Source organism: Sinohyriopsis cumingii, chromosome 7 (assembly GCF_028554795.1).
Source record: "Sinohyriopsis cumingii isolate HCF-2022 chromosome 7, ASM2855479v2, whole genome shotgun sequence".
Taxonomy (NCBI): domain Eukaryota; kingdom Metazoa; phylum Mollusca; class Bivalvia; order Unionida; family Unionidae; genus Sinohyriopsis; species Sinohyriopsis cumingii.
In genome coordinates, this window is record NC_142967.1 from 73,950,187 (window position 1) to 73,975,644 (window position 25,458).

The 25,458-nt window shown below is 35.0% G+C and overlaps 1 protein-coding gene across 1 annotated transcript in view; it reads left to right on the plus strand.

The window, feature by feature from the left end:
* The window catches only part of LOC149795522 (nucleoporin NUP42-like), a 53,844-nt gene that overhangs the window by 24,657 nt on the left and 3,729 nt on the right, over window positions 1-25,458 (plus strand). The window contains exons 4-7 of the mRNA XM_089965327.1: window positions 2,663-2,739; window positions 5,454-5,540; window positions 6,655-6,695; window positions 17,872-17,903. Coding sequence (XP_089821453.1) covers window positions 2,663-2,739; window positions 5,454-5,540; window positions 6,655-6,695; window positions 17,872-17,903 — 237 coding nt within the window. The remainder of the gene's footprint in view (window positions 1-2,662; window positions 2,740-5,453; window positions 5,541-6,654; window positions 6,696-17,871; window positions 17,904-25,458) is intronic.

Consider the following 25,458-nt stretch of genomic DNA (forward strand, 5'->3'; position numbering starts at 1 on the left):
GGATATATGGACAGTTATGTATATGGACAGATACATGGACAGTTATGTATATAGACAGTTATGTATATGGACAGATATATGGACAGTTATGTATATAGACAGATATATGGACAGTTATGTACATAGACAGATATATGGACAATTATGTATATAGACGGATATATGGACAGTTATGTATATAGACAGATATATGGACAGTTATGTATATAAACAGATATATAGACAGTTATGTATATGGACAGATACATGGACAGTTATGTATATAGACAGATATATGGACAGTTATGTATATGGACAGTTATGTATATAGACAGATATATGGACAGTTATGCATATAGACATATATGGACAGTTATGTATATGGACAGTTATGCATATAGACAGATATATGGACAGTTAGAAAAGGGTTTGGAAATACATTTTTATGTAAGAAAGAGAGAGAGAGATGTTTAGGTAAAAGAACTTGAACTGAAAAATAAAACAACCAGTAACAATATTCTGGCCAGGGATAATCATGAATCCACAATGATTGACCTTTTTTTGCATGTTGCATAGCATCATACTGTTTATTTTTCTTAAAAACAGGTTCATTAGAGTTAGAACTTCATCAGATTTTCTTTTTTGCCTATATAAGCTAAATAATCAATAATGAAAGCCAGACTGTAATGATTTATTTATACTCGCAGCTGAAGGATTTTTGTAAACTTAATTTGTCCATTTACATAACAGTTGTAACAAGTCACCTTGAAATCGGTAACATATATCAATATTTGACAAGCTGACTTTTACCCATTTAATTGTTTGCTAAGCAGCAGGTATGCATCGGTTTCCTGTAATCATCAAATAAACAACAGATTAACACCTGTTACGTGTTTAGGCTTCAGTAACACAAGAAAGAGTGAAAATAACAAGCTTTGAAAAATTTAACAAATACTTTATTTTACTGGAAAAATACTGTAAAAATGAACAAATAAGAACTTACGGTTTTAAGAATCAAATCCAAAAATAATCCACAAATACAATTTTAGAAGTCCTAAGAATAAAATGTTCTAATGAATTCAAGTTCAAGTCCCGATGAAGAGCCCAAGATGGAAGGTGATGACATATGCTGTATCCTGTAATGTGTTGAAGTCTACAGTTCCTTGTAGAAATGCAAGAAATAATCGGGTGTTTGAATTAATGAAATTTCTTTGTTCAAGAATTCTGCGTGAGCACTCAAAATATTTCCAGAGAAACAAATTCATCTTTTAGAATCCAAACAATGTAATTCCCAAAATGACACAACAAAAGAAACACCTTCATGTCCAAGTGTTTAGATGCCCAACTGAGAGATCTCTCTCTAAGCATCACTATTAAAACTTAGTAATGTGCAGTTTCGAAAATGCCTGAGTTGCGAAATAGAGAATCACTTGATCATGTTTACATATAAAAAATCGCCTAGCCCCAGTATGACCTTGATAAAAACCAATCATTTTACTCTAAGAAATTTAAGTTGTTTACTTCACTAAAAACTATTTACAAGTTGAGGGTCACATATTCAATACAGCCTCGATCTCACTCTTATTATTCCCACAATAAAAGTAAATTTTAAAAAAACTTGTTCACATGATTGTTACAAATTTTGAATTAAGGTCGGGAACCAGGTCAGCCTTTTGTGTTTACAAAAATTGACAGTCACAGTCAAACTATTTTCTGGAAAAAGTATCGAGTTCCTAGTAAACAGAACTACATTATTTTGGCATATAATGAAATAAAAAAATAAAAAGATTTTAAAACTTACAAACAATTAAATCAGATAAAAATTAAATCAAATATACCTAACAACACCACTTGTGGGTGCCACATTTTTGGTCAATTTATCACACTTGGAATGAATTCCTTCAGGTGGTTGTTGTTAGATATGAGTGTCTTTTATTTCCAAACATACCTGTTGAAGAAATCTCAGATGTTTTATTATTAACAATGAACACCTATGATATTCCCCTTAAAATTAGCAACATGCATCAAAACAATCTTTGATGAGCCAATTGTTTAGAGTCAGCAAGCTCACAAACTGCCTGGGGCTAGGTTAGGACCTGAAAGTCAGCAAATCCCCAGATACATGCAGATATTACAATTATAATGTAACTGATTAGTTAAAATGTGAATATTTATTCCTTATTTGTTAAATTTTCTCTAGCTAGTAAATATTCACATTATCACAGCTGCACAGTAAAATGCTAGACTGAACTTGACATTGACTGCAAGGTGGAAATGATGTATGATTGATGAAAGAAAATGATCCCTGCTTTCATTGCCAAGAACTGGCTCCATCAGATGAGGGATATGTACTTTGTCTTAAAGCTGTTGTTGGTTTTATGCCTTGTATCATAAAACATTAGAAAAGTGGGATCTGGCTTGTTCTTATCACTCAATAAAAGGAAGGGATGATATTTCTGCTTTGTCTCTGTCACCCATCCGAATCCTCCTTGCGGTTAATTCCTTGAGCAATGTGCACATCCATAATAGCAGTGACTGATTATGAACAGGATTTGGAACCCTCTATTCAAGGGTAAGCCACTCCTGTCTGATTTCCACCCTGGCAGCCATAGTTTTTTAGCTTTGTTAGCACAGCATATACCACTGGAAAATAAATGTAATGACAGTCAGTTTCTTGTTTCAGGGTTTTCAGATCTTTCACCAGAGGAATTGAGATTGGAAGCATACGAAGCTCAGGCCACAGGGAACACGCAGGTCTATGTAAGCACAGTACATTATGTTTGGAAGACCATTCCTATTTTGCAGTCACCTCATAATAAAAGCAGTTAGGTGGTTTTTGCTACAAAGTTCCTCAATATAGTATGATCCCAAATGTAACATGGGTATGGTCCTGGATCATATAACATGGGTATAGTCATGGAGCATTTAATATGTGTATGGTCCTGGATCATTTAATATGGGTATGGTCATGGATCATTTAACATGGGTATAGTCCTGGATCATTTAATATGGGTATGGTCCTGGATCATTTAATATGGGTATGGTCCTGGATCATATAACATGGGTATGGTCATGGAGCATTTGACATGGGTATGGTCATAGATCATTTAACATGTGCATGATCTTGGATCATTTGATAAGGGTATGGTCATAGAACATGGGTATGGTCATGAATCATATAACATGGGTATGGTCATGAATCATATAACAGGGGTATGATCATGGATCATTTAACATGGGTATGGTCATAGATCATTTAACATGTGCATGATCTTGGATCATTTGATAAGGGTATGGTCATAGAACATGGGTATGGTCATGAATCATATAACATGGGTATGATCATGAATCATGTAACATGGGTATGATCATGGATCATTTAACATGGGTATGGTCATAGATCATTTAACATGTGCATGATCTTGGACCATTTGATAAGGGTATGGTCATAGAACATGGGTATAGTCATGAATCATATAACATGGGTATGGTCATGAATCATATAACATGGGTATGGTCATGGATCATATAACATGGGTATGATCATGGATCATATAACATGGGTGTGATCATGGATCATTTGATAAGGGTATTGTCATAGAACATGGGTATGGTCATGAATCATATAACATGGGTATGGTCATGAATCATATAACATGGGTATGGTCATGGATCATATAACATGGGTATGGTCATGAATCATATAACATGGGTATGATCATGGATCATTTGATAAGGGTATGGTCATAGAACATGGGTATGGTCATGAATCATATAACATGGGTATGGTCATAAATCATATAACATGGGTATGGTCATGGATCATATAACATGGGTATGATCATGGATCATTTGATAAGGGTATGGTCATAGAACATGGGTATAGTCATGAATCATATAACATGGGTATGGTCATGAATCATATAACATGGGTATGATCATCGATCATATCACATGGGTATGATCATGGATCATATAACATGGATATGGTCATGAATCATATAACATGGGCATGGTCATGGATCATATAACATGGGTATGGTCATGAATCATATAACGGGTATGATCATGGATCATATAACATGGGTGTGATCATGGATCATATAACATGGGTATGATCATGGATCATTTGACATGGGTATGGTCATAGATCATTTAACATGTGCATGATCTTGGATCATTTGATAAGGGTATGGTCATAAACATGGGTATGGTCATGAATCATATAACATGGGTATGGTCATGAATCATATAACATGGGTATGGTCATGGATCATATAACATGGGTATGATCATGGATCATATAACATGGGTATGATCATGGATCATATAACATGGGTATGATCATGGATCATAAAATATGGGTATGGTCATGGATCATAGAATATGGGTATGGTCATGGTTCATATAACATGGGTATGATCATGGATCATATAACATGGGTATGATCATGGATCATATAACATGGGTATGGTCATGGATCATGGAACATGGGTGTGGTCATGGATCATAGAATATGGGTGTGGTCATGGATCATTTAATATGGGTATGGTCATGGATCATAGAATATGGGTGTGGTCATGGATCATAGAATATGGGTATGGTCATGATCACATAATGCTTGTATAGTCATGGATCCCATTTTTGAACGTAAATGTAGTTGTAATATAGAACCTACCTTAACATCAGGTAACCTTATTTATAACACTGCAGTTTGTTTGTTTTCCACAGCACTGTTGTAATGTTGGATCACATACCTTTTTTCTTTCCTCAAAAATGTAACGACAAAATGAAGTTGCAACAAAAGCCATGAAAATAGAATAGATGTGTGACATCAGGCAACTACTGTATTGTATTAAATCTGAATTGAAATTTTCAAGAAAATTTCTGAATATTTTTTTATGTTTACCAGGGCAACAAAACAATAATCATATTTTCTCCAGATAGTTTTTATTTTCATGATATTGACTAAAATATATTTTCTTCTCTCATGTTCTTATGTTCAAAATAGAAGTGTATCTTACTTAGTTTTGAAGATTTAAAGCAACTGCAGAATAAATGTAGCAATCATGCAGTTTTGAATGAACCAAGGATTTTTCTTTTCCATGTTGGTATTGTTGTAGGTCTTTGAAATCTAATTTTAAATAAGGCTTTGATAAAAAAATTCAACTCTGCATGGGGTCAAACCCATGACTGCCATATTCAGAACTGTCTGTTTTAGACCAACACTCTAGACCACTAGGACATTGATGTGTACAGGCAAGACATTTTCTACTTTGTTGGGGAGTAATTACTACACTCAGTATACTCATTTAAACTTGCTGATCATAATTGCTTCTTTACAGTTATCACTAGCCCCCCCCCAAAAAAAAATTAAATTCCAGCATTTTAAATGTGTCAGATGACTTTTAGTTGTTCATATGATTCTGTTTGATATGAAGACAATTTAATACATTGAGATTTCTATTTCACAGATACAGAAATTTGACAGTCTTGTGAATGAATTCACGAGCAAGAGGAATGAACTGAAAAATCCTACCCCAACTTGCAGGCAATCATTGGTAATGTATAACATACTAATCTTACATTAAAAATCCTACCCCAAATTGCAGGCAATCATTGATAATGTGTAACATAATAATCTTACATTGAAATCATTGGTAATGTGTACCATACTAATCTTACATTGAAATCATTGGTAATGTGTAACGTAATAATCTTACATTAAAAATATTTTTTATTGAGCAGTGAACACTGTTGAGCAATCATTTAATGAGTTAATTAACTGCTGCTTGTAATTGGTTATGCAGGCCCACATTATTACATAATGATTAATTAGAATCCATTAATCTAAGTGGGTATTAACGACTGATTAGAATCCATTAATCAAAGTGGGTATTAATGATTGATTAGAATCCATTAATCTAAGAAGTCAGAATATTTTTCTGATGCCCAAGACAATAGTAATTTCTTGTATCTTTTAAATTTATTCGAGATGTCCTGAATTTTTAAAAAGATCTGAAATTTTATCACATTGACAAAGGCTAAGAGGTTAATCTCCTTGCATCTTTTGCTTCAAAAAGTGGTGGTAACTTGTGTGAAATCCAGCATGGACAATTCCATTTACAATTGTTACTGAAAATTTTCAACTTGCATATAAAAAGATTTGTTGAAAAAAATAGGATCTTGCATCTAACACGACGCAAATACATCATGACCGTTACAAAACAAGTGCTGACCTGCATATCAATAAGTTTAGATAACAGTAATAACTTGGGTCAGAACAAGTTGTGAAATCAGTTTCAAACAAGTTATGCTGTAACAAGTCCATCCTTGATAATAATCCTCCTTAATAACTTAGGTCAGAACAAGTGGTGAAATCAGTTTTAAGCAAGTCATGCTGTAACAAGTCCATCCTTGATGATAATACTAATTTTGGCAAATGTTTACCTAAGATATCTTTGGTTTGCACACACAATAATTTTGAAAATTTATAAGAAAGGAAGTCTTGTCCTGTCATGGAAAAATTAGAGCAATAAGATGATATTTGTTAAAAACTGAATAGCAGTACTTATTATTAAAACAAGGGACAGTGTCTTTCAATAAAACAAGTTTTGATTGAAAACAAACAGAAGTAAGATGTGCATTAACACTACGGTTTGCTGACACTTTCAGATATCTTTCATAGAAGACTGCAAAAGACGAGGATCTGAAAGGTAATTTAAGAATAAGATTTCTTACATGAATAAAATGTCTCCAGTAATTCGTAATCAAGTAGAAGCATATTGTTTTATGATCCTTTAAAGCTTACATGTAACCCATGGCTGGAGTGGATGATTATTGTTTGCTTGATTCATTTTTATTCACCAGCCATATGACAGAGAATAATATGTCATGACATCTGTTACCAGTTTTGTTTCTGCACAATAACTTTAGCTGTCCTCTTTCAACATTTACTGAACTTTGTGGATGGCTTGCACATGGGGTAAGAAAGAACCCAGTAGATTTTGGGTTCTAATGTTAAGAGGTCAAGGTCACTGACCAAAACAAGGAAAATATTTTCTGCACAGTAACTCCAATTCTTCATCATGACCTCTATGATTTTGTGAATAGCATGTACTTGGGGTAAGGAAAACCCCTGACATTTTCAGTCTTAAGGTCAGTTGTTAAGGACATGGAATGATAGAAGAAAACTGTGTTCTGCACAGTAACTCTTCCCATCTACAGTTACTAGACTTTGTAGATGGCTTCCACCTCAACAAAGGAAGAACCCTGAAGATTTGGGACTCAGAAAGTCAAAGGTTAGGGTCACTGATCACTGACTGAAAGAAGAAAAATGTGGTCCACACAATAACATTATTTCTACATTACATATATGGCAGAAAGAAGAAAAATATTTTCTGTGCCAAAAATGTCAACATCAGTGACTATAAAACATGCGGTGAGCATATAATGGTATTCCTATTCTTACTTTACTCATACTTGTAAGGTACAGTGTTTTCATAGTTTATGCATGAATCATTAAAATGAGATAATTGTATACATGTACCACCACACACATACACAAAAGATCCTTGTAACTAACATTTCCGATTTTACCAGCATAAGGTAATTTTTTGCATATAGCTGATGACTAATTCTGAATTTTGTTTTTTGGCATGTCATGTACATATTGTCCCTTATAGCATCCTGGAACTTGGTATTGGAGTGTATCTTTGTAAGCACTACTTTCTCATTTCAGTAGTCAGTCATTATGGTCTTTATGTTATGCTTCATTGACTTTAATTAATGTTTGTGTTTGATGTTCATTTCTGTTGTTGTTGTTGTTGTGGGGTTTGACGCCATTTGTCAGCACACGATAGGCTATAAATGGCGGCCAGTATTAATGGTGAAGGAAGAACCCAGGAAAACACCATGAAGAACCACCAACCTATGAGAAGCTACTGGCAAGCTTTCTCACATACCCACATTGGCTGAATCCGAGAATAGAACTCACACAGACAGAAGTGAGATGGCAGTGATCCATAACGGAGAGCACTTTAGACCACTTGGCTACTTGGGCCCTGATGTTCATTTCTCAAGCTCATGCTAAAATTGTGAAATTTATGGTGATATGCATCTATTTTACTACCACACCCTTATGAGACAAAAGTTATCATGGTCTATATTTAATCTTGTATTTGCTTTGGTACAGTTTTTACATATAGCTCAAGATCACGTGGCATGCTATATGCATACTGTAATATCTACAAGGATGAAACTTGGTGAGTGGATGTGTTGATAGGTTATGCATCCTTGCTGCCAAAGAGGTCTCCATAACCTACATTTCATGCTTCAGTGACTTTGTGGAAATATAGCTAATTTATTGGTGCTATTTATATTATTATCACAAAATTTTATTGATTGATGCCACCAAAGAGGGTCAGTGTGGCCTATATTTTATGCTTTACTAACATAGGCTAAGTATTTGTGTTTAACTCTTGACCTATACATACTTCTATCCTATATGCATCCTGGTCAATCAGCAGATCCTTCAAACAAGTGTGGCTGGAAAAAATGTGTTTATTCAGATTTTAACTTTGTATAATAATGACTGTACAATGTATATTGTGTATACCATCAAGAGGTTAATTGTGTATTGTACATGTGAATGCATAACTGAATTAGATAAGTGGAAAGCATATTGCATGCCATCAATGTGCATTTGGCTATTGTATGTAATTTTGATGATGAATTATTCTTGTCGGTCACTCCTTGGTTACCCCAAAACTTACTTTTTCAGCTAGTAAAAGTTTCCTTCTATAGGTAAACAGTGATATAGCTTCTGTTGCAGATACAAAACAACATGAATCAGTTGGTTTAAAAAAATATTTATTGTACTTTTTTATTTTATAAAATAAGTTTTTGTGGATTAGCTCACATGGCTGTAAGTCCAGGTAAGCTTATGGTATGGACCTGCATCCATAATGTGTTGTGTGTTATTCGTTTGTCAACAGTTGCTATTTTAAGCTCCTCAGAAACCACTTTACCAATTTTGTTGAAACTTGGCACTGATCATCGTGGCTTGAAATGTTTTGACTGACACACACAGACACACACACACACACATACACACACACACGCGAGGAAAAACCGATCAACAGAATTTGACATAAACCAACCTAGCAGGAAGACCTTTCAGCCATAGTCATTGTTACTAAAAAGAAAAGTAACAGTTGCTAAAATTAGAAAAACCTTTAATAAAACCTCTTAATAACAGAATAGAATGTGCCTAATCTTTAGAGATAGTGTCCAGATATGAAGAACTCTAAGTTTTATACAGATGATGCCAATCTGCCATCAAATATGGCCACTGTTATCACTGTTGCTGAAAACAGAAAACCAAAGAACAGCTTCCCACACTGCTCAGCAGAATTTATCCAGATTTAATGGAAAGCATCCTGGCTAAGAGGGCTTTCAAGTGTTGGGTTGGGTTCTTTTTACAGATAACTCTGATCTGCCATAGAATATGCCTCACATTAGTATAATAAAAAAATCTTTTCTCCAAAACGAGTGAATATAATTCGACTTTATAGAAAACATATGAAGGCTTTTCAGATTTATACAAATTATGGATACCGGGTATGTGTTGTTGAATGAGGTTTCCATAATTTGAAGCAGAAAATCTTTTAACAAACTTCTTCTCCCAAACTCTTGAATAGAATTGTTCCAAATTTGATAGAAAATTTCTGGCTTCAACATCTTTCAGATTTATACTGAAAATACCATTCTGCCATAAAATGCAGCTGTATGTTGTTAATAAAAGTAGACCTAGTTTTATCAATAAGAAAACAATGCTGCATAGAATTTTACCAATTTTGACACAAAATATTTTGGCATAAGCATCTTTCAGCATTTGAATATATATATGTTGCAGTGAAATATGGATGAAGATATATAAACCAGAGAAACCTTTAACTATTTTGTTCAACACATATGGAATCACCAGTACTGGAGAAATTTCAACACACAGAATTTTACCCAGATTTCTTTGCCAGCTGCTCTTGCATTTGGTTATTAGGCTTTATATGTTTTATGTTCAATCACGGTGTGTGTGGGGGTATAAAGGGCTTTTAAGTTAGTACAAAAATGCCAATGTCATCAGATATGGCTGCTGTTACCAAAAATATGAAAAACAGAACGTTGAACAGACCAACTTTGACACAAAACATCCTAACATCACATTTATACAAATTATGCAGATCTGCCATTAAATTTCCACCATTACTACAAGTAGCAAAATATTTACACAACTTGATGTACCAAAAAAACCCCATTTAATTTGACCAGCCCTAACAGTGTGTGTGTGTGTGTGTGTGTGTGTATGTGATTTAGATTTTTAAAGTAGCTTTAACAAGTTTTCTACAATGTCTACAGTGTGGCAGTTTATAGTAATGTTAGCATTGGGGCATCACTCCGCAGACATGTAGCATCATGTCCCACCCAGTCACATTAACCTCTTAAAGCTGAGTGCCTAGTGAGGCAACTGCTTTGTACCATTTTTATAAGTCCTTGATATCACACTGCCAGGATTCAAACCTGTGATCTCCCACATCCAAGGCAGGACTTTCGTTGGAAAGTGCCATTAGATGGTTGTTGGTTGTAAAAATACTAAAGTAACCTTTAAGCAATTGTTTTTATAGCATCTGCAATCAACAGCATTGGAAGAAATTCCAACAGAAAGCATCCTACTGGTAAAGATTTGTTGGCCAGCTGTGCAGATGAACAATTTTAGGCACACTTGGGTCTCTTGTTCAGGTGAAAAATCAGTGACATTATATCATTAACATAAAATTTTATAGAATGGAACTTGTATATCAAGTCTGGCTTTGCTGATGCACAGGAGTCAGTTGAATGGGAATCGGGACTTCCACACAGTAAAAATGATACAGCTTGATGGTTATAAAACAGAATATTTCATTTTGAACTTCACTGTTTGCCTGAACAATTGTATGATTATCATTTCAATGATGTCATTTTATTCAAAAGATCAAGCCACTGATTTTAATATAGATACTGTGAAAGTAGACCACCTGTTTATCTGTCTCGTAGACAAATTAAACCTGTTCTTTGAGAATTATTGTTTCACTTTTTAAATTTACCAAGGTTAAAATAGACTGATTCATTCCTTGGTGTGGAGCACATGGTAGTGGGAAGTTAGACATAACACTTTTTAGCTGGCAGTGGTAGTGGCATTGTCAGCAGTTTCTTCAAGTTTGGTTAAATTTTTAATTTGCTTATTTTCTAAACCCTTATTGATTTTCATCATGCTCAGGATGAATCATTATGAAGATAAGATAATCTGTCAACAGGTGCTTGAAATGAGCTGTGGGACTAGTAATTTTTTCAATCTTTCAGTCCTTCTGAGAAATTTATGTTCAGTTCTAGGCCAGGGTGAAGGTTGGTCATACAAAATTTGCATTAAGCCTTTAGTTAACATTTTCACTGGCTTATATTTCCAGAAGCCATTGATAGATTCCCACCATACTTGTTGTGAGTCATACTGAAGCTGAGACAATTCTTTTCTACTTATGACATTGACATGCAATCTTACCCCATTGACCTTGGAATCAAGGTCACATAAAAAATGCTAAACTTTTTGGTAAAGATTTTTAACTTGCCTCTGTTTCTTAACTCCTTGAGAATTTTCATCATACTTTGGAAAAAATCAATAACACAGTTTATTCAGTGATATGTGTACTTGCCTCATTCACCATAGGATAAGATTAAAAATTTGTGTTTATGTTTTGTTTCATGTTTTCAATTGTTATATTTCATAAATCCCTTAATTGACTTTCTCTAGAGTTGGGATGAATCATTATGAAGCTAAGAGAATTATTCTTTGATATGCTTGCCTGCCCATTTGACCTTGGAGCCAAAGTCATAGTCAAAACAAATCTACATTTAATGTTTTGGCTCTGGGGTTTTTCAAGTGCGTATTTTTGCTCAACTCCCTAATGAATTTTTTCCTATTTGGAATTAATTATTATGGAGCTAAGACAGTCAATTCAGCTACAAGTTTACCCACCACTTTGACCTTTGATTCAAGGTCCCAGACATGCTAAATCTGTGTCGGTGTTTTGGTTCAAGTATTTTGATTGCTTATATTTCCTAATCCCCTTGAGTGATTTTCTTCATACCTGGCATTAATCATGATGAAACCAATACAAGTTATTTTTCAACCTTTTGTTCCTTTAGGGCCAAGAACATAGTTTACAGCAGTAATTTGACCATAGGCTTGACATGCATGCACACGCCTTGTTTTTTTTATTATCTTGACCTGACATGTTAAAATATGAATACTATATCTGATTTTGTTACTGCTAAGAAAATTGAGTTTGAGTATAAATACTTGAGGCATATTGTCCTTAGAAGGCCTTCCATTTTCTTCTAGTTTAACTGTGTTGATGGCCAACTATATACAATTATCAGAAAAGTTTCAATACTAATTCTACATTAAATTTGTGTTAGTTTATCAACTTTATCGTATTAATGATATTTATCTTTGTATAATGCTTTATAATAGTTTGGAGATGAAAATCATTTTGTGCTCTTCTTCTTTTATTATGCTCCAAAAGCGAAGCTTTGAAATACTGCTTATTTCCATCAGAAGATGGAAGAATGAATACAAACAAGAGCCAAAAACGTATGATAAACTATGCAAAAATTGGCATGCTTAAATGCATTGTTGGATATGGTGGTGCATAAAAGAGTGGTTAATGATACTAGTACATATGGGACCTTCACTTAATATTCAGATTGGTGGAAGTAAAAGAGTTTAAAAGTGTCATCAGATTTGAATAATTAAGATAATGCATTTAATCCAAGAAGAAAAAATGGACAGTCGTAACTGTCACTATTCCTTAAAGTAATACTACCCATGCTGGGATGATGTGAATGTCACAGTGGGAAATCCTGCACAACTGATAGTGAGTATAGTTAGAACATGGTGTAAACTGGCAACAAAAAGAAGGAAAGGGTAACAGAACTTTAAACAGGGAAATCCTGTGAATTATTCTATATTTGGCCTAGGTCTCTTATGACAGCTGACAAGCATATTACCATTTTACTGTTTATTTATTGTAACTCAAGTGTGGTGCATGAAGAAATCTACGATTATTTTCAACATGTCATAAATTGAAAATAATTTCTTACAGTTTTTGTATTCTTTATTTGTGTGATATGTTACAGAACGTTGGCCTTAAAAGTTATCGAGTTAATTTTTCAGAAGCATAACTTTGTCTTTTTTTGTCAAAATGACACATTTTCCTTATTCCTTGCATGACACTTTATAGCTTTAATGAATGCGGTCTCATATATATGAATCGATTACATGGTCTTGAGCCGTACACATGAATTTGTGAGCATTTGATATCCTTTGTATAAAACGACTTAAAAGTACCATATTTGTCAATGGACTGCTTGGATTGGGGTGGACTTCCAAGACCCAAATGACAAGAAATCTTTGAAGGAAAATGTGGTAAAACAGACAGGCAATGTCCAGATTGTTAGGTACATGTATGGAAAATTAAATAATAGGTACATGGTCCCCTGCGTATTGCATTATTCAATGCCCAATCAGTAGGACTACCGGAAAAGCGCACAGAAATAGTTAATTTTATCAACAACCAGAATATTGATGTCTTTTTCCTGACAGAAACATGGCTGAAAACATCAGGCAATGAACTCAAGTGTGCGGATCTAACACCCACTGGTTACTCCATCAAGTCGTTTCCCCATAACTTTCGCGGAGGTGGAATTGCTGTCATCACAGATAACTCCATGAACAAATGTCTAAACCACACCACAACATTCAATTTCGACCACACATCATTTGAACTAGTCCAAACCACACTCACACTGGAGCAAAGTCTATTTTTTCTACCTATACCGCCCTCCTCCTAGTAGAAAAAACAAGCTGACTGAATCTCTCTTTTTGGAGCAGTTTATGAATCTCCTAAAGTATGGAAATTCTATAGGTGGCAACCTGATTATTCTTGGAGATTTCAACTTTCACTTTGACTTTCCCAGAAACCCAAACACATCAAAACTCCTAGATTCCATTATTGTTTTCAACCTCAAACAGTCAGTTAACCAACCCACCCATAAACATGGTCACATTTTAGACTGGATTCTTCATAGACCTGATGATAACATTCTACGGTCCTCCCTGGTATCCCATGAACTTGCATCAAATCATCTGTGCATTATATGCCATCTTTACCTATCAGTCCCTAATCCTCCACGTTTATCTGCTACTAAGAGAAACATCTGTATGATAAATAGAACCAAACTAATGCATTGACATCCAAGCAAACCTAACAACTTGCTTACCTCCTACAGCAGAACAACTCGATAACTGCCTGCGTTCATTGCTCAACAAACATGCCTCAGCTACCAAGTGCAGAGTATCAATTCAAAAGTGTTCTCCATGGTGTTGCAGTGTTGGGGACCAGCTTCATACTGCTAAAAGAGACCGCCATAAAGCTGAAAGGCTTTGGCTTTCCACCAGACTCACTATTCATAAGCAAATCTAAGAAGAATGTCACAAATATAGTCCATGCAGCAAAATCAGCCGCTACACTACTAAGGTCATGGAAAGTTCCAGCTGCAAAGAGCTCTTTGAGATTACTAACAAGCTAATGTCAAGGAACACTTGACACCACTTCCGACTACCTTCTCTCCAGTCGACCTTCTGGACATGTTTGCAAATTTCTTCTGTGACAAAGTACAAACCATTAGAGACAAGGTTGACACCACAATTTTAATTGACTCGTTGTCACCATACAGTTGGGATACAGAATTTGAGTGGCAACCATTAGTAGCATTTGAACCTGTCTCTATGGATTTTGTATGTACAATCCTGATGAAGAGTGCACCAAAGTCATGTGAACTTGATCCAATTCCAACATTACAGCTGCTAGAGTGCTTAGATCCAGTATTGCTTTCACTGACTGATGTTATTAATACCTCTCTCTCATCAGGGGAATTCCCATCATTTTTCAAAACTGCCATTGTAAAGCCTCTGCTGAAGAAACCAACACTAGACCATAACGATTTAAAGAACTACCACCCAGTTTCTAATCTCCCATTCATATCAGAAATCTTAGAAAAGGTTGTTCTATCCCAGCTTGTATCTCATCTGAATTCAAACAGTCTTTTTAGCAATGTACAATCTGCATATCACCCTTGCCACAGTACTGAAACTACTCTTCTAAAAGTAGTTAATGACATTCTCTCTGCTTTGGATAGCGGAAAGATTACAGTCCTCACCCTCCTTGATTTGTCTGCTGCATTTGACACAATAGACCACGATATATTACTTCACCGTCCCCAGCATGTATTTGGCATTCATGATACAGCCTTACTGTGGTTCAAGTCCTACTTGGTCAATAGGACACAAATTGTGTCTGCAAATGGAATAAACTCAAGCCCAATTGATCTATATTGTGGTGTTCCACAGGGGTCTGTTCTTGGACCTGTTCTCTTCATTCTGTACACTCATTCGCTGTCATAGATCATCATCCAGTGTCTCACCAGTTGTACAGTGATGACACCCAAATATACAAATCTAGCCACCCAGCTGAAGTTGATGCTACCATCCAAGGTGTAGAGAGGTGCATTTCTGATGTGAAATCATGGATGACATGTAACAAGCTGCAGATGAATGATGATAAAACTGAGGCCATTCTGATCACAATACAAAGACTTTCTCATTCACATCCTTTACCTCAAACAATAAATATCTGCAACACCAACATTAAATTCACACAGTCAGTACGAAACCTAGGTGTTACTCTGGACAGTACTCTCACATTGCACCAACATGTCATGAACATATGCAAGGCTGCATATCTTGAGTTGAGACGCATCAGCTCAATTCGCAAATATCTTTCAGTTGATGCCTCTAAAACACTTGCTTGTTCATTAGTACTTTCAAGACTGGACTATTGTAACTCAATTCTGTCTGGTTCATCTCAATATCTACTCCAGAAACTTCACATAGTTCAAAACACAGCTGCTCGGATCATACTTAGAGTACCAAGATCAGAGCACACCTCCCCGCTGCTCTGTACCCTACACTGGATATCCATTCGATCCAGAATCAAACACAAAATTTGTTCTCTGTGCTACGTTTCACTGACGGACTATAGTCCAACATACCTATCCAACCTCACCCATGTGTACACACCAGCAATATACTTATGCTCCTCTTCTGACAATTGTATACTCATTATTTCCACTATGAAAACAAAGTCATATGGACAGAGTTCTTTTGCATACCAGGGCCCAACAACATGGAATGAATTGCCCACTGAACTTAGACACAAAGATACAGTGATCACATTCAAGAGTGCTCTCAAAACTCACTTATTTTGACTGCAAGAACAAACTTAAAGACCTAATAATGTTTCCTACCTTAAATATTCTCAACATGCTTTTGTTTTCTAATTTCATGGTGTTTTTGTTTGTAATCATATCATTATATGTTTTTTATCTTATAGGTGTTGTCTAATGTTGTCAAGCACTTAGAGCTTCTAAAGATTAGGCGCTATACAAAGTCCTCATTAATATTATTATTATTGTTGTTATTATTATTATTATTATTATGGACTGAAAACCATATCAGATTAAGATTGGTACTACATGGAATGAAAAATATGTAATGTTATAACAAATATTAACTGATATGTGGTTGTTGTGTCTAAAACAAACTCTTGATTGGAGAAGCAAACTAAAACAGAAGTGGACCCAAAGATGGGAATAGGTTTTTGTTAGCAACACATACACACACATAAATGCCAACAATTACTTTTTTGCCATAATTATTATGCTTTTTTTCTCTCACCTATTTATGTCTTACATTCAGCTGTATACGGATTATGCTTTTATGGCTCATCGAAAATGAAACAAAAATAAAGCATCAAAAAGTTGTACTTGTCAGTTTTATCATCATTTGTATAATGCCATTCATCATATAAATTTGAGAATATTCTAAAAAAGAAGATTGGTGCATAAAAAAAGAATAAGAGTACATTTTCTCCATCCTAGAGGTACATTTGCTTTCATTGTTTTATATTTATAGCAATTGTATCTGACACATTTCCAAGAAAACAGAATGGTCTCTTTGATTTGAAATGTTGCCTATCAACAAATTTTATTATATTGATAATATAGTTAGGTAATGGACCAGTCTTTACTTTTAAAAAAATGGCAACAGCTGTTCAGCAAAACTGGTATTAATGATGTGACTTATGGATGTTCTGTGAATGAAAAATGTTAGAGTAGATGGTTCTTTTCAAACTTCAAAACATGTCCGATCAGGAAATGGACCAATCGATATCATTTTACAAATTTGTAAAGAAGAATATAAGAGTGATGCATTACAGCACTTGGATTCATGAGCACATTGTGCTCATTGCAAAATTTTTGAACTTCACAATCATTCAGTGAAGTTAGACATGTAGATTAATTAAAGTGAGAGTTGACTATAAATAATTTGTCAGTATGTTTTGTGCTTGTATTTTGGTTCTAATCAACATAGCAAAAGAAATGTAGTTTTGAGGGTTTTCTTCATGTAAGGTACTTTAGTTATGGCATGTAAAATATAATTTACACTTTTTATGCTCGGATTACACTTTTTGGCCACTTGTATTAGCAATAATTAAACTTAAATCACTCTTGGGGCTGACATGTATGCACACACCTGCATCCCAACTGCCATTCCTTCTAGTTTGCTTGGATTTTATAAAGTGGGGATAGGCCTATCTTAATAAATGGTCTTATATTTAAAAAATATATGGTAATTCAATGTATCCAGTCTGAATATAATAATTTTATCTTTTTTTTCAGCTCTGGATCTGGTCAAGTATCTCTTTTTAGTAGTAAGTATCTTTATATTTTTATTTTTTTTAAGCTCTGTTTTTCATAGACCAGAAAAGATCATGGTACAGTGCACACATAACATTTTGTGGTAGATCTATCACATGGTTGACCTTATTCCTTTCATGCTGTTTTCATCACAGACTGGATATAGTTGTCATTGTGGATTGTCCACATGCTTGTAGTGGATGGATTAAGTGTGATTGCCTGTCACGTGTTTAGGCTTGAATAAACAGTAACACAATAAAAAGTGTGAAATCAACAAGCTTTGAAAAAATTACAGTAATTTTTTTTCCATGGAAAAATTCTGTAAAAATGAAAACAATATGAACTTACGGTTTTATAGAATCAAATCCAAAAATAATCCAAGAATAAAATTTTAGTAGTCCTAATAACAAAATGTTCGACTGATTTCACATTCAAATCTTAACAAAGAATCCAAGATGGAAGACAATGACATACGCTACAATCTGTAGTGTTGAAGTCTACAGTTCCTTGTAGAAACAAGAATTATCACTCCGGTTTCTGATAGCTGAATAAATTTTTATAAACAACTGTTCTTGTTCCACAATATTGCATGAGCGTAAAATAGAACTTGTTTACGATGGTTGCCACAAATTTTGAAACAAGGTCAGGATTTAGATTAACACTTGGTGCTTATAAACTAACAGTCAAGGTCAAACTATTTTCTGAAAAAGTATCATCTCTAGTGAATAAATTTATATTACAGTATCATGTAATGAAAAATAATTTTTTTAAAACTGACAAACAATTAAATTGAAATAAATATATATTAAATCAAATATACATAACATTGCCCCAGTAGTATAATTATGTAATAATGGGCATCCACTACATCATGTGGAACTTACCTGTTGGCTCAGCTACAGCGCTTAGAAGAGAATGCTCTGTTGTACACAGTGCTGTTTAATATTCGAAGACTCACCCACTCAAACTTGTATAGCAAGAGATGAATGAAAAAATTTTGAGCAAAGAGCGCTGAGGCTATTTAGGTGCATCACAAAATATGCGAAGTTTAAATATTGTAATTTTAATGAGAGACAGGGAAAAGTTACGGTCTTTAAAAAAGAATAAGAAATCTCTCAGAAGTATTAGTGGGTTTCATTCCATTATTAAAATAAAAAAATGTGAGAAATGCAGCGATTTATTTTTCACTCTTCCAGTCACTGTTACATTGTTTGCTTAACATGTATCCACCCAATGAAATGTACACATCACTTTCCAATATTGAACTGCTGCTAGGCCAGCTTATTTAGTACTTGTGACTCAAATATGTATGTCCATGCGATACATTATCTCATGAACTAGATGTGTTTACTTTAATGCCCATAATCATGGAAATAAAAGGGAGACTATAAAAAATGAATAACCTTTACACAGTTTCACCACTTGATGTGGATCCGTATGTAAATTTATGCTTCTGTGCATGCTAAGAGGTACATGTATATGTAATCAACAGGAATGTACATTGTAGCTAGGCAGTTGTTCTGATGTATGGTCCGTTATGGACAGGGGTGGGAAGATATACAAAAATGTACAACCTCATTTTTTCTGTTATGTGTGTTACATGGAGCAAATACAATAGAATGAATGATTGGGGCCATAAAACCCACTACTGTAACAATTGCAATTAAATCAGTGACAGACTTCCAATAGGTTAAGTGAATTTCCATACTGGGGGGAAATCCACCAGACTGAGAGGACTTTCTCGTGTCCACTGGATTGAGTGGGGAATCCATAAAATGTGATGCATGTACTGTATGGCTTATTGTCCAGTGTCTGTTTGTTTATTAGTACAGGTTTGTTATTACTCCTTCTCCTCCTGAAGTAATTTGAGGACTGCTGTGAAACTTTACACATGTTCGTTCCATGGTTTAGTTGGTCCTAATTGAAAATGCTGCTGATCAGACATCCAATAACACTGCCACATTGCTACTACTTCTTCATATACAGTCATGTCAGTATTGGAGTTTCACTGAAAGACTTATTTTGTTGCCTGGTTGATCCTGATGAAAATGGTGCCAATTGGATGTCAAATATGGCCCTATGGCAGCCATCTTGGAAACCTTGTTATTGCTTTTACTTGCCAGAAAGTCCTATCAGCATGGGGATGTCACTGGAAGACTTCGTATAGTGTTTAGTTGGTCTTAAATACATGATGCCAATCTGATAGCCAATCTTAAAAATCTTAATGCGAGATGGAAAGTTGTATAATTATTGGATTTTCACAACTTCTAGATGGAAAGTCATGTCATCATTGGGTTTTCACAACTTCTAGATGGGAAGTCATATCATCATTGGGTTTTCACAACTTCTAGATGGGAAGTCATATCATCATTGGGTTTTCACAACTTCTAGATGGAAAGTCATATCATCATTGGGTTTTCACAACTTCTAGATGGAGAGTCATCATCATTGGGTTTTCATAACTTCTAGATGGAGAGTCATCATCATTGGGTTTTCACAACTTCTAGATGGAGAGTCATCATCATTGGGTTTTCACAACTTCTAGATGGAGAGTCATCATCATTGGGTTTTCACAACTTCTAGATGGAAAGTAATGTCATCATTGGATTTTCACAACTTCTAGATGGGAAGTCATATCATCATTGGGTTTTCACAACTTCTAGATGGAAAGTCATATCATCATTGGGTTTTCACAACTTCTAGATGGAAAGTCATATCATCATTGGGTTTTCACAACTTCTAGATGGAGAGTCATATCATCATTGGGTTTTCACAACTTCTAGATGGAAAGTCATATCATCATTGGGTTTTCACAACTTCTAGATGGAAAGTCATATCATCATTGGGTTTTCACAACTTCTAGATGGAGAGTCATATCATCATTGGGTTTTCACAACTTCTAGATGGGAAGTCATATCATCATTGGGTTTTCACAACTTCTAGATGGAAAGTCATATCATCATTGGGTTTTCACAACTTCTAGATGGAGAGTCATCATCATTGGGTTTTCACAACTTCTAGATGGAGAGTCATATCATCATTGGGTTTTCACAACTTCTAGATGGAAAGTCATATCATCATTGGGTTTTCACAACTTCTAGATGGAAAGTCATATCATCATTGGGTTTTCACAACTTCTAGATGGAGAGTCATATCATCATTGGGTTTTCACAACTTCTAGATGGAAAGTAATGTCATCATTGGATTTTCACAACTTCTAGATGGAAAGTCATATCATTGGGTTTTCACAACTTCTAGATGGAAAGTCATATCATCATTGGGTTTTCACAACTTCTAGATGGAAAGTAATGTCATCATTGGATTTTCACAACTTCTAGATGGAAAGTCATATCATTGGGTTTTCACAACTTCTAGATGGAAAGTCATATCATCATTGGGTTTTCACAACTTCTAGATGGAAAGTCATATCATCATTGGGTTTTCACAACTTCTAGATGGAAAGTCATATCATCATTGGGTTTTCACAACTTCTAGATGGAGAGTCATATCATCATTGGGTTTTCACAACTTCTAGATGGAAAGTAATGTCATCATTGGGTTTTCACAACTTCTAGATGGAAAGTCATATCATCATTGGGTTTTCACAACTTATAGATGGAAAGTCATATCATCATTGGGTTTTCACAACTTCTAGATGGAAAGTAATGTCATCATTGGGTTTTCACAACTTCTAGATGGAAAGTCATATCATCATTGGGTTTTCACAACTTCTAGATGGAGAGTCATATCATCATTGGGTTTTCACAACTTCTAGATGGAAAGTAATGTCATCATTGGGTTTTCACAACTTCTTGATGGAGAGTCATCATCATTGGGTTTTCACAGCTTCTAAATTGAAAGTAATGTCATCATTGGGTTTTCACAACTTCTAGATGGAAAGTCATATCATCATTGGGTTTTCACAACTTCTAGATGGAGAGTCATCATCATTGGGTTTTCACAACTTCTAGATGGAAAGTCATATCATCATTGGGTTTTCACAACTTCTAGATGGAAAGTCATATCATCATTGGGTTTTCACAACTTCTAGATGGAGAGTCATCATCATTGGGTTTTCACAACTTCTAGATGGAAAGTCATATCATTGGGTTTTCACAACTTCTAGATGGAGAGTCATCATCATTGGGTTTTCACAACTTCTAGATGGAAAGTAATGTCATCATTGGGTTTTCACAACTTCTAGATGGAAAGTCATATCATCATTGGGTTTTCACAACTTCTAGATGGAAAGTAATGTCATCATTGGATTTTCACAACTTCTAGATGGAAAGTCATATCATTGGGTTTTCACAACTTCTAGATGGAGAGTCATCATCATTGGGTTTTCACAACTTCTAGATGGAAAGTCATATCATCATTGGGTTTTCACAACTTCTAGATGGAGAGTCATATCATCATTGGGTTTTCACAACTTCTAGATGGAAAGTCATATCATCATTGGGTTTTCACAACTTCTAGATGGAGAGTCATCATCATTGGGTTTTCACAACTTCTAGATGGAAAGTCATATCATCATTGGGTTTTCACAACTTCTAGATGGAGAGTCATCATCATTGGGTTTTCACAACTTCTAGATGGAAAGTCATATCATCATTGGGTTTTCACAACTTCTAGATGGAAAGTCATATCATCATTGGGTTTTCACAACTTCTAGATGGAAAGTCATATCATCATTGGGTTTTCACAACTTCTAGATGGAAAGTCATATCATCATTGGGTTTTCACAACTTCTAGATGGAGAGTCATATCATCATTGGGTTTTCACAACTTCTAGATGGAAAGTAATGTCATCATTGGGTTTTCACAACTTCTAGATGGAAAGTCATATCATCATTGGGTTTTCACAACTTCTAGATGGAAAGTCATATCATCATTGGGTTTTCACAACTTCTAGATGGAAAGTCATATCATCATTGGGTTTTCACAACTTCTAGATGGAAAGTAATGTCATCATTGGGTTTTCACAACTTCTAGATGGAAAGTCATATCATCATTGGGTTTTCACAACTTCTAGATGGAAAGTCATATCATCATTGGGTTTTCACAACTTCTAGATGGAAAGTAATGTCATCATTGGGTTTTCACAACTTCTTGATGGAGAGTCATCATCATTGGGTTTTCACAGCTTCTAGATTGAAAGTAATGTCATCATTGGGTTTTCACAACTTCTAGATGGAGAGTCATCATCATTGGGTTTTCACAACTTCTAGATGGAAAGTCATATCATCATTGGGTTTTCACAACTTCTAGATGGAGAGTCATCATCATTGGGTTTTCACAACTTCTAGATGGAAAGTCATATCATCATTGGGTTTTCACAACTTCTAGATGGAAAGTCATATCATCATTGGGTTTTCACAACTTCTAGATGGAAAGTCATATCATCATTGGGTTTTCACAACTTCTAGATGGAAAGTCATATCATCATTGGGTTTTCACAACTTCTAGATGGAGAGTCATCATCATTGGGTTTTCACAACTTCTAGATGGAAAGTAATGTCATCATTGGGTTTTCACAACTTCTAGATGGAAAGTCATATCATCATTGGGTTTTCACAACTTCTAGATGGAAAGTCATATCATCATTGGGTTTTCACAACTTCTAGATGGAAAGTCATATCATCATTGGGTTTTCACAACTTCTAGATGGAAAGTAATGTCATCATTGGGTTTTCACAACTTCTAGATGGAAAGTCATATCATCATTGGGTTTTCACAACTTCTAGATGGAGAGTCATATCATCATTGGGTTTTCACAACTTCTAGATGGAAAGTAATGTCATCATTGGGTTTTCACAACTTCTTGATGGAGAGTCATCATCATTGGGTTTTCACAGCTTCTAGATTGAAAGTAATGTCATCATTGGGTTTTCACAACTTCTTGATGGAGAGTCATCATCACTGGGTTTTCACAACTTCTAGATGGAAAGTCATATCATCATTGGGTTTTCACAACTTCTAGATGGAGAGTCATCATCATTGGGTTTTCACAACTTCTAGATGGAAAGTCATATCATCATTGGGTTTTCACAACTTCTAGATGGAGAGTCATCACCATTGGGTTTTCACAACTTCTAGATGGAAAGTAATGTCATCATTGGGTTTTCACAACTTCTAGATGGAAAGTCATATCATCATTGGGTTTTCACAACTTCTAGATGGAGAGTCATCATCATTGGGTTTTCACAACTTCTAGATGGAAAGTCATATCATCATTGGGTTTTCACAACTTCTAGATGGAAAGTCCTGTCATCATTGGATTTTCACAACTTCTAGATGGAAAGTCATATCATTGGGTTTTCACAACTTCTAGATGGAGAGTCATCATCATTGGGTTTTCACAACTTCTAGATGGAAAGTCATATCATCATTGGGTTTTCACAACTTCTAGATGGAGAGTCATCATCATTGGGTTTTCACAACTTCTAGATGGAAAGTCATATCATCATTGGGTTTTCACAACTTCTAGATGGAGAGTCATCATCATTGGGTTTTCACAACTTCTAGATGGAAAGTCATATCATCATTGGGTTTTCACAACTTCTAGATGAAGAGTCATCATCATTGGGTTTTCACAACTTCTAGATGGAAAGTCATATCATCATTGGGTTTTCACAACTTCTAGATGGAAAGTCATATCATCATTGGGTTTTCACAACTTCTAGATGGAAAGTCATATCATCATTGGGTTTTCACAACTTCTAGATGGAGAGTCATCATCATTGGGTTTTCACAACTTCTAGATGGAAAGTAATGTCATCATTGGGTTTTCACAACTTCTAGATGGAAAGTCATATCATCATTGGGTTTTCACAACTTCTAGATGGAAAGTCATATCATCATTGGGTTTTCACAACTTCTAGATGGAAAGTCATATCATCATTGAGTTTTCACAACTTCTAGATGGAGAGTCATCATCATTGGGTTTTCACAACTTCTAGATGGAAAGTCATATCATCATTGGGTTTTCACAACTTCTAGATGGAGAGTCATCATCATTGGGTTTTCACAACTTCTAGATGGAAAGTCATATCATCATTGGGTTTTCACAACTTCTAGATGGAAAGTCATATCATCATTGGGTTTTCACAACTTCTAGACGGAAAGTCCTGTCATCATTGGATTTTCACAACTTCTAGATGGAAAGTCATATCATTGGGTTTTCACAACTTCTTGATGGAAAGTCATATATCATTGGGTTTTCACAAGACGACTTCTTGTGATGTCTAGTTGGCATTAAATGAATATCTGAGATGCAGTATGGCCATCATCAAAAATCTTGATATTGCTACGCCTCCTAAATGGAAAGTTTTATCAACATTCATTAGAATACCAATTATGATAGCTAGTAGGTCCTCAGTGTAAATGGTGCCTGTCTGGCCTCAGATATGACTGCCAGAACGAATATATTGAAAATCTTATTGCACTAATTCTTCTGAATGGATGGTCATATCATCATAAAGTTATCACCAAACGTCTTTTAATGGTGTCTAAATTATCCTAAATGAAACTGTGCCAGTCTTACATCCAATATGGCTGCAATAATGG